This window comes from Branchiostoma lanceolatum, chromosome 2 (assembly GCF_035083965.1).
Source record: "Branchiostoma lanceolatum isolate klBraLanc5 chromosome 2, klBraLanc5.hap2, whole genome shotgun sequence".
Taxonomy (NCBI): Eukaryota; Metazoa; Chordata; class Leptocardii; order Amphioxiformes; family Branchiostomatidae; genus Branchiostoma; species Branchiostoma lanceolatum.
The window spans coordinates 39,721,224-39,732,483 of NC_089723.1; the positions used below are offsets into that span (position 1 = coordinate 39,721,224).

At 43.4% G+C, this 11,260-nt stretch overlaps 1 protein-coding gene across 1 annotated transcript; it reads right to left on the bottom strand.

Moving 5' to 3' along the window:
- Positions 1-473: 473 nt before the first annotated feature.
- Positions 474-10,050, bottom strand: LOC136427075 (sodium/potassium/calcium exchanger 5-like). The gene is made up of 10 exons (XM_066415793.1): positions 9,912-10,050; positions 9,080-9,177; positions 8,332-8,464; positions 7,379-7,462; positions 6,505-6,608; positions 5,971-6,077; positions 4,097-4,320; positions 3,178-3,402; positions 2,420-2,521; positions 474-1,883 (listed from the first exon to the last, which is right to left on the bottom strand). The coding sequence occupies exons 1-10, from the start codon at positions 10,048-10,050 to the stop codon at positions 1,570-1,572; spliced, it is 1,530 nt and encodes a 509-aa protein (XP_066271890.1). The 3' UTR covers positions 474-1,569.
- Positions 10,051-11,260: the final 1,210 nt, after the last annotated feature.

Sequence of the window (11,260 nt, forward strand, 5' to 3'; positions counted from 1 at the left end):
CGACTTTCCTCACTACACTCAGGTGAAAATGAGTACCTAGCTTGGGTTAGGGACATCCCTCAGATAGGCCGTTAAATGGAGGCGCCGTGTTTGAGGAGAGTCACAACTTGAGCACGTAAAAGAAGCCACCTCATTTATCGGAAAGAGTAGAGGTCCTTCCCAGTGTGAGCGGATCCGGATATGCAGCTTGTACTGTTCAGTACAAACCGGGCATGCAATACAAACAAACAAAGAAAGTAACTAACTAACTAACTAACTAACAGATTAATCAAAGTCAAAGTCCACTGGTAGTGGTGTGTGTTTAACTTCCATACTATTTCCAAAATGCTGAGTGCTAAGCAGAGAAATCAGTATGTACCATTTTTACAGTCTTTGGCATGACCCGGTCAGGGTTCGAACTCACGACCTACCGTATGCAAGGCGAACACTCTACCCACTCGGCCATTGCACCGGATTATTACTGGTAAGATATCACCGTGAGTATCCACTTTTATTTTGTATGTTGGTCCAACATGTTCAATCTTTGGTTAGTTTTATCTGCATCTTATAATAGTTTACGAATTCGCCGTGATTCGTATTGATTTTCCTAAAAAGCTACATTCGTTCTCAACCAATAACAGCTGTTGTTACAAATACAACAGAATAGAAAACTGCATCATCTGTTTCCATTGATTCGTTACAGTTGTTGATATTTAATCAACGCACACACTGTTGTTGATTCTAAGTCAAACATTTCGTACGATATAACAATAGGCCAGATCTAGAATATGGTCACTGGTTGAGAAGTTTTGATAACTCCTTGATAAATCTAACATTCAAGTACAAAAATGACATGAGAAGGTATGTTATAAGGAGATGAATTGTCAATGAATAAGGAAAGACTTCATACTACAATATCTTCAAAGCCTTATAGTAAACACTCACTCACTCCACCGGGCTCGCTCGGAGTCATCTCGTCACCAGTTTTCTCCATAGTACTCATTTATAGGAAACAATGTTGTCTTTATGATGTAATACGTTACTGTACAGTTCTCACAGTTTTTTTATGACATGTTGTCTGTTAGAAATGACGCAGTTCAGCCTGGGGCTGCAATGTGTGTTTTTTTTCAATTTCAATAAACCATTCATTCATTCGTTCATGTTAGACGTCATGTTTTGACGCAATTTTGGTTGTCTTTTTCAATTTCAATCAACCATTCATTCATTCATGTTAGACGTCATGTTTTGACGCAATTTTGGTTGTCTTTTTCAATTTCAATCAACCATTCATTCATTCATGTTAGACGTCATGTCTTGACGCAATTTTGGTTGTCTTTTTCAATTTCAATCAACCATTCATTCATTCATGTTAGACGTCATGTTTTGACGGATTTTGGTTGTCTTTTTCAATTTCAATAAACCATTCATTCATTCATTCATGTTAGACGTCATGTTTTGACGCAATTTTGGTTGTCTTTTTCAATTTCAATAAACCATTCATTTATTTATTCATGTTAGACGTCATGTTTTGACGCAATTTTGGTTGTCTTTTTCAATTTCAATAAACCATTCATTCATTCATGTTAGACGTCATGTTTTGACGCAATTTTGGTTTAGTACGACCTGGTCTATATAGACGGCAAAAGCCAGAAACCCCAGGAACAGGAACCCGCACACCACCCCCACCGTGCGGCGCAGGTGGAAGCGGCTGAAGCACAGCATGACGAACACGATGGCGACCAGCACGGTGGTAGCGACGGCGCAGTGCTCCAGACCCTCCGTCTTCACGGCAACGGGACGGAACTGCGTCGTGGCGCTGCGCAGGAACCAGGGGAACCCCACACAGAAGAGCATGCAGAAGGACATGGCGCCGATAGCTGTGGCAATCGCCATGTCTCCCTCACCTGCGAGAAATAGACATTTCAAACGGTTTTTGATTTCATTTGATTTTATATTTCATTAGGATTGCGACGGTACAATACACGACGGTGGGATACAGGCAGCTATTGCTGGTGTCGTGACCCACACATAAAACATTACAGAACACGCATATTACAAACAGAGCAATAGATACGATCTAAAGAGCAGCACAACCGATTTTCCAGTTAGTTGCACTAGTGCTGATTCGTTCTGCCAGCTCATTCTAGTGACGCTGACCACGAGTCACTCGAAACGTCTGGAAGTCTCCAAATCGTATTCATTCACTCAACCACTCGCTTACTTTTATTCATTCCTCCCTCGCTCATTCATTCACACAAGCAGTCTTACTCGTCGATTGATTCACTGACTAATCTCATTCAATAACTCACTCAGACAGACAATACATTCATCCATTTACACACACACACATACGCACACACGCGCACACACACACACACACACACACACACACACACACACACACATACACACACACACACACACGTGCGCTCCAACTCACCGTCATTTGTCGCCACCACGGCGTTGACGATGTCCGGCAGGCTGGTTCCCACCCCTAACGTGGTCAGGCCCATCAGGTCGTCCGACATCCCTAACGTGTTTCCTGATGGAAGGCACAAACCGCAGTTTAGATCTCCCATCTCAGGGAATCAAATCTCAATTGTCATTGTCAGACCAACGCAGTTTTGTTTTTGTTTTCATTTCAATGGATAAACAGAATTCAAAAAGAAGGGCCCGGGTTCTTTTAAGACGATTAGCGATGGTAGATTTCCTTTATTTCTTTCAGTTATACACACCATGGGCACGAAACGTAATGTACGGGTGACGTCAGTTACCCATCCCCCCCCCCCTCCCCGGCGGTGTCGCTGCGTCCTAAACTGGATGTGTGTTACCCTTGACTTTATAATGGGAATATCATTCAAAACGTAAAAGTATGACCAAAAAGCCAGCGGGCCGTGGGTCCAGTGAGAGGGGGGGGGGGGGGGCTTTAGTTGTGTCCAAAGACTTACCTTATGCAACGGCTGTTACTCCGATGCAACGTTTTCCAAAGAGAACAAAAGAGCTTCGGCAGTTATAATAGGTTTAAACAGCAGGTTAATGACCGTATGCGCATGCCGACGTGCTGGTCAAAGGTCGTGATTTACCTGTGATGGTAGACATCCAGATGAAGACGTAAGAGTACCCGGTTATCCAGAACATGAACACGAAACTTGACGCACGTCATGTGACGTCACCAATGGGTCAAAGGTTGAGATTTACCTGTAATGGTGGACATCCAGATAATGACGTAGCAGTAGCCGATGATGTAGAGCATGCACATGAGCAGCGCCAGGGCGAACCAGTCGTGCCAGCGCTCCCTGCGGCAGTCCGGGATGGTCAGGTACAGCGGCAGGTAGATGGGCAGGCAGATGCACCACCACGCCCGCCGGTCCCACCGCTCCGGCACGCTCCAGATCGACTTCGGCGGCTCCTCCTCTTCTTCTTCTGTTGGTGTATAGAGAAGGGCACATTGCATTCTTAACAGACTGAGCAGTACAGCAAAAATAAGATAGCTGACGGTGGACAGGGAACAGGAAGACTGGTGATGAAAGATAGACTTCGGCTCTTCTTCTTTTTGTTCTTCTTCTTCTGTTGGTGGATAGAGAAGGGCACATTGTACTTTCAACAGTGCAGTACAGCAAAAAAGGGACCTTCGTCTTTGAGATATTACCCAGGATGTATCTCGCAGCGCATGCGGAGATTTAACCGTAAACCCGCTTATGACTCATGATAAATAGGAAATGTGGGTCGAGTAGAACTTCGAATTCTGTAAGTTTCGGAAAGGAAAACGTAAAAAAATATTAATGTCCTGTCCATATATAGATCTATCTGATGTTTTTACTTGCATTACTACTGGTGGGGAGGCTTCTTCTTCAGAGGCAGTGGTAATGAATAGCACACGTTTTTACTGTGAAAGGGATTTTTCATCTTAGTAGATATGAGGTTTTTGATGGTGAAAGCTAGGGGAGATTGTTGCGACTGTTTCAAAACAAAACGCCTCTTTTTTTTTTAGAAGCTGTGTATTTAAATTCGTTTAATCTCCAAGCAGATCTATCGGTGGCGAAGACCGTATGCAACTGTCAAAAGGAGTTTTAAGTCTTTGCCACCGATAATCTGCTTGGAGATCACATTTGCTTACCTGGGAGGTCCTGGAACGGATCGGCTTTCACTAGACTCTTGGTATCGTCCGACGCCTGCGCGTCGTCATGGCGACCGCAGCAGCAGGTATAGAGGCAGCAGCAGGGCTTGTCCTCCGGCCTCGGGTCCGGCACCACGCGGCGGAACATGTTCTCTAGCGTCCGGTTGAAGCACAGCGAGAACACGTACAGCATGTACACGATACACATGATGACGGACTCGTCCCTGGAAGGAGAAGAAGGCGGTGTTATCCACTGTGTCTAGGGACACGGTATTGGAAGACGTACAGCATGTACACGATGCACATGATCACGGACTCGTCCCTGGAAGGAGAAGAATAGATGAAGGCGGTGTTATCCACTGTGTCTAGGGGCACGGTATTGAAACATGTCGATGTACAGCATGTAACAAGATACACATGAGTAGGGTAGGAGAAGAAGAAGAAGAAGAAATAAAAAAAAAAGGATAAAGGAAGTCCCGTGGCATTTTTGAAGCGGTGTTTTCCACTGTGTCAAAGGGCACGGTATCAGAAGACGTACAGCATGTACACACGATACACATGATCACGGACTCGTCCTTGGAAGGAGAAGAAGAAAAAGAAATGTTTGAGGCCGTAGTAGTGGTGTAAAGCCGTAGTATTAATCAGGGCACGGTATTGAAAGATGTTGATGTAACGTTATGGACTCCGTTAACGTTACACGATCATCATAATGACGGACTCATCCCATTGCATTTTTGAGACGGTGTTATCCGCTGTGTCTAGGGGCACGGTATTGATGACGGACTCATCCCTGGGTAGGAGAAGAAGAAATGTTTTAGACCGTAGTGCTAATCAACTGTCTAGGGTACGATATTGAAAGATGAAGAGGTACATCAGGTACACAATCATTATGATGATGGACTCGTCCTTGGGTAGAAGAAGAAGAAATGTTTGAGGCCGTAGCGGTGTTAATCCGTCGTGCTAATCAACTGTGTCAATAGGCACGGTATTGAAAGGTGTTGATGTACAGCATGTACACGATACACATGATCACGGACTCATCCCTGGGGAGAAGAAGAAAAAGAAATGTTTGAGGCCGTAGTAGTGGTGTAAAGCCGTAGTATTAATCAGGGCACGGTATTGAAAGATGTTGATGTAACGTTATGGACTCCGTTAACGTTACGCGATCATCATAATGACGGACTCATCCCTGGGTAGGAGAAGAAGAAATGTAAAAAAAGGATAAAGGAAGTCCCATTGCCTTTTTGAGACGGTGTTATACCACTGTGTCTAGGGGCGCGGTATGGAATCATGAAGATGTACAGCATGTACACATGATCATCATGAGGACGGACTCATCCCTGGTTAGAAGAAAAAAAGTAAAAAAAAAGAGACACGGATAGTCCCATAGCCTTTTTTGTGGTCAAAGGAGTAGTGTTAATCCGTAGTGCCCACCCACTGTATCTACGGTATGGAAATGTGTAGGTGTACAGTACGTACACGATCCGCATGATGACATCATCGATTCCAACGTCCGAATTTGGTATTCTAATCTTCGACAGCGGCCATTGAATCGTTCGATGGAAGCCCGGGCCATACGGCAAAATATAGACGTTATCCCGGCCCAGTATGAAGTATCAAAACACTAGCTATTTAGGGTAATTGTTGTAAAGGGAAAATTTTGCCTAGCAGCGGTTGCCATGTAAAGAAATGTTATATTAAAATATTACATTTATTACATAAAATGTTCATGCAGACATGTATGCTTCTTCTTATTTTTGCACCAATTGTCTTGACTATCACTTTATATTAGAATGGGGCCCAGCTTGAAATGCTCCCAATTACCCTTGACCTTTGAAACTGGAAATTCGTATATATGACATAAAAAATCTTACCACGTCGCCTTTCCGTCCATCACCACCACCAGGAAGACCACCATGCCGATGGCTCCCCAAACCGTGTCTCTGGTGACCGTCCAGGGCTGGACTATGACTGTTTTGCCCTGCAAAGACATAGCAAGACAATAAGCTTCATGACATACTCATGTCCAACATTGGCTAAATACAATAAGCTAGATAATTAAATTAAAAGAGGAGAAAAGGTATGTTATATACGACCTATATCTAAAAATCTACATATGGTACTAGACAGTGTGCCTAGAAGCCAAGCCTTGGCCCTTGCTTATGTCTAACTTTTATTCCACTCCAATTAAAATAACGAAGAGGATATAACATATGAAATACAATATTCAATACTTTCATGAAACGTCATTCGAAAATGTTAACATCATTTGGCGAAGGTATGAGGTCGTGGATATCTAGTTTGTTGTGTCTGTATATCCCATCCTCTATGTTGGTTGTGTAAACCTGTGAATATTGGCCAGTTAGTGACGGAGTTTTGAGAAAAAGAAAAGAAGAGTCTGTCCTCACCGCTGGTTTGAGTATGCAGCAGAGGCCCACGATCAGGACGTAGTTGGTCACGGCTGTTCCCACCATGGCTCCAACCCCCACATCGTTCCCGCTGACGAACACTCCTGGTTAACAAGGGGACAGATATCATGTGCTTATTATGCAAATAAGGAGCTAATTTGCATAATTGATGAGAAAATGGAAACAGATATGCAGTCCTGTTAGACGGTGCTCCAAGAACTTGATTGTGGTCAAGATATCTTGGGCCTTTGACCACACTTCCTGCCAGTGTCTTAGACATGTCTATCATGTGAAAACCAGCCACTCTACATCATTCAAATAAATACAGGCAAGCAAACAAACAAACATACCGAAAACAATACCCCCATATGCGGAGGTAACAATAGAGGTTTCTAAGCGCATACACAAAATATTTATTGTCTCTTAAATTTTGTTTGATTTGTTTGAACCTTTATCTATTCATGAAAAGCTCAAGTCGGCCTGTAGGCCGCTTTTCATTGAGGTCAAGAGGGAGGAGGTAAGGGTCAGATACAATATTATAACAGAGATACCGATAACATAATTTGATTTATAATAAATCTATCAATATATATCATAACATGTGTTGACAGCCACTCGAGAGACATATACATGGTACAAAACACATAGTAGAGTGAAAACTGGTTCATGGTTCATGTCCGTTCGTTTTGGTCATTTCTGTTACTTAAATGACTGTGTATCTCTGCTATATGGTATCTGACCCTTACCTCTTCCCTCATGACCTCAATGAAAAGCGGCCTGCGTGCAGATTCTAGCTTCTCGTGACTAAACTAAGGTTCAAACTAACAAACAAGCAAACTTTAAGAGTCTCAAAAAGTCGTCAGAGGCAACTAACCGATAATGGTGGTTGCGAGTTCCGGCGCGCTGCAGAAGCTCCCGACGATCACCGCTCCAACGACGCTGGGATCCAGCTGGAACCCTGAACAACAACAACACAGAACTCATTTCGCACTTCGGAACAATTTTTTTCCTCCAAACATTTTATTAATTCTGGGAGGTATTTAAACCAAATCCAGAGACCGTAGATTTCTAGATCAGTGTAATCTCCAAGCAGATCCAAGGGCCAACCTGTACCAAAAGTTAGTAGGTAAAGATTATAGATACGCCTGGCGCTATTCCCCCTGTGACTGTTACTTACTTCTACTTACTGACTATTCCTCCTGTGACTGTTACTTACTGACTATTCCCCCTGTGACTGTGTTACTTACTGACTATTCCCCCGGTGACTGTGTTACTTACTGACAATTCCTCCTGTGACTGTTACTTACTGACTATTCCTCCTGTGACTGTTACTTACTGACTATTCCTCCTGTGACTGTTACTTACTGACTATTCCCCCTGTGACTGTTACTTACTCTTACTGACTATTCCCCTATGACTGTTACTTGCTGTTACTTACTGACTATCCTCCTGCGACTGTTACTTACTGACTACCCCTGTGACCGTTACTTACTGACTATTCCCCCTATGACTGTTACTTACTGACTTCCCCTCCCCCTCCTGTGACTGTTACTTACTGAGTATTCCCCCTATGACTGTGACTAACTGACTATTCCCCCTGTGACTGTTACTTACTGTTACTTACTGACTATTTCCTCTGTGACTGTCACTTACTGTTACTTACTATTTCCCCTTTGACTGTTATTTACTGACTATTCCCCCTGTGACTGTCACTTACTGTTACTTACTATCCTCCTGCGATTGTTACGTACTGTTACTTACTAACTATTCCCCCTGTGACTGTTACTTACTGTTACTTACTGACTTCCCCTTGTAACTGTTACTTACTTGCGGTGCAGACATATATGGCCGGCATGAAGTAGTCCTCGCAGACGATGGCGGTGGCGAGGAACAGGTACAGGACGGCCAGCACGTGCAGCAGCACCGCGCCTTTCCTCCGCTGGTCCGCCGTGAACAGGTCCTGGAATATTACAGTATTATTTCTTTGTCTATATAACTCAGCCACTAACAAAGAGCATACAAAACCACATACAGCAATAAACGTACGTCGATGAAGGTTAGACATCCAGGTATTTTAAGAAGAAAGGTATAAGTTACCAAAGCAATTTTTGGATAGAATTTGGAAGCTGTCAGATTTTTCGGTAGCGCAGAATATTAATGTGCCACTCGAAAGATGTTTCCAGATGTTCTTTCGATATACATGAGTTGTGGTAAAATGAATCGGACTTAAACAGAGACTGTGTTGACATTTGTGGATTAGTGACCAAGGTTACGTCGATGAGGGTTAGACATCGGAGTACAGCTAACAAGAGAGACAAGGTAACAGTTACTCAAGCAACTGGATAGATTTTGGAAACGTTCAGACATTGCAGGTGCGAAACTAGGACCTTGAATGTGTATATGGTAACGTTACATTGTGTATATTGTGAATCGCAGAAACACACACACAAGAAAGAGGGGGCTACCCCCCCCCCAAATACTTCACTACATTGGTGTGAAGTAGACATACAGCTAAATTTGGAGCATTTCTACCACTTCATCAACAGATGAGGAAACTCGTGCGATGTGAACATACCTTCGGGTAGCTGTTGATGGCATTTCTCGTTTCAACTTTGGTGCAGTTGAGAATTTTCGGAGGACTGGTGACGTCTCTGGTGGACCTCGCGCGCTTTTCTGTAGGAGGGGAGGGTAATTAGACATGATTACTTACTCAGCAGCAGACACGCATCTTAAGAGCCTCTGAACCATAAAACTCTGGAGGTTGCCTTGGGGTCAGATGAGTTGTCTGCAACATTTACATGTGACGTGACGTGTCCTTACCATGTGCCAGTGCAGACAAGAATGGTAGAAATAAACGAATTGGCGGGAAAACTTGCGTGATATAAAGTGACTACAGAAGCTATCATCATTATCAGTCGACGTGGTTGAGAACCGACGCGTTTACGCACTGTCGGGGTAAGGAGAAATTGAAACGGGGACGCTGAACAGCCTCAATGGACGCTAAAAGCCACCATTTTGGCATATCTAGATGTGTCCTTGTCCTATTTGTGCTCACTGCCCGTTTCTACCAATCAAAAATTGTTCTCCTCCATTTTGAAAAAAAAAAATATTTTCTCAATCAGGGACTATCCACATGCATGATTTCTCGTTTAATATTTCGGATAAGAATCACAATAACTCTTTCTCCTATTTTTACTTTATAGTCACATTTTTCGGTTTTCAGTTTTCTCTCAATTTACAAATTTGGTCGCTCCGCAAACGCTGTGGAACGGAAATGACAGGCTCAATGGGGCCTTACACGTATACATAAGCAGATCTTGCATTTCGATTGAAATACGTTACAAATATGTCCGCATAGAAGATCAAACATGCTATGATCTAGTTGCAGAAAAACGAGTTTTGCTGACCTGTTTGAAGCGGCTGGCTGCCCCCGGAGTCGCGGAGTAACAAACTCAGCCCGAACACCACCAGGTTGAACCCGATCCACAGGGCGAACCTCAGGCCAAGGTGGAGGCTTCGGCGCTTTCTTCTCACGATGTCCGGCATGGCGTTCAGTTAAAACAAAACAAGTACTTTGTGATCTGTCAGTCGGTTTTGCCTCTCTAGTTTTCTGTTCGACGAGTGTTGAACAGCCTCCTGTCGGATTTCTGGACACTCAGACAACTCCGATTACCTCTACTTCTCTCACTGGAGATTCTGTCGTTTCCTTCTGACAAAGTCTGACATGACGTTCGGTTGTGGAAAACTGCTACAGTAGTACTTTACGGCCAGGTGGCCGGTTCTGTTTTGTTTATCTAGTTGTCTTCCCATCGAGTGCCACCATCTGACGAATTTCTGCACACTCAGACAACTCCGTCTGCCGCTAATTCTTTCGCTGTGGGCTCATTCCTGCGTGTTCCGATGTCCGGCGTGTGCTCTTCTGACGATCTTGACGCACCGTCTCAGCACGAGTACCTCCAACTTCGCACCTCACGTAACAGTTGTGGACCTTCTGACCAAATTGTCGGTATGTGTGCCACCACAGGACTCACTTACACAAACCGGGAAAACCGGCTTCGACACCGCCCGGCTCATTTACATACGCCGATCGCACAGCGCGAACTCAGTACCAGAACAGTCGTTACATTTTCAGTCAAATATAACTTTTAAAGCTGAATCTTACTAAATATAAGCAGTTTTTCTCGTCTCTATGGCCATAAAATGTTTGAAACGATGCTTACTGTTTGAGATTATAGTACCTCTAGGTTTAAACTTCCTTGGATAAACAGAAGGCTAACCGGACATTAGACAACTTCTCACAATCTCAGAAACATGAAACATTTTTGGCAGACAACATTCGTCTGAATGTGTTTGAAAATAATGTAATACTTTGATGATGATAAAGCTCTATATTGGAACCAAAGTTTTTAATGTGATTATATCCATCTTCTTGTGTGTTATAAAATTGGGATAACAAATGACGGTATGTGGAAATGTCGTCGTCCAATGCATCAATCAAAACAAGGACCTCCTACCCGTCAGTATTGCTCTTACGATAAACTAGGGGGTCTTTACAAGTTTGGAGCACAGTTACCGTTTCATGGCCAGAAATTTACTGCGAAGCAACCGTTCTATGAACTTCTATGTCATTGCCATTCAAACCCAATGAACAAAGGAGAAGGAACAATTTTTCAAGTGATGCAAGTATGATGTGTCTTTTTTTCATAAAATGATTATAAGTTGTGAGGTTTTTGTGCATTAACGTACCAAGTGCACC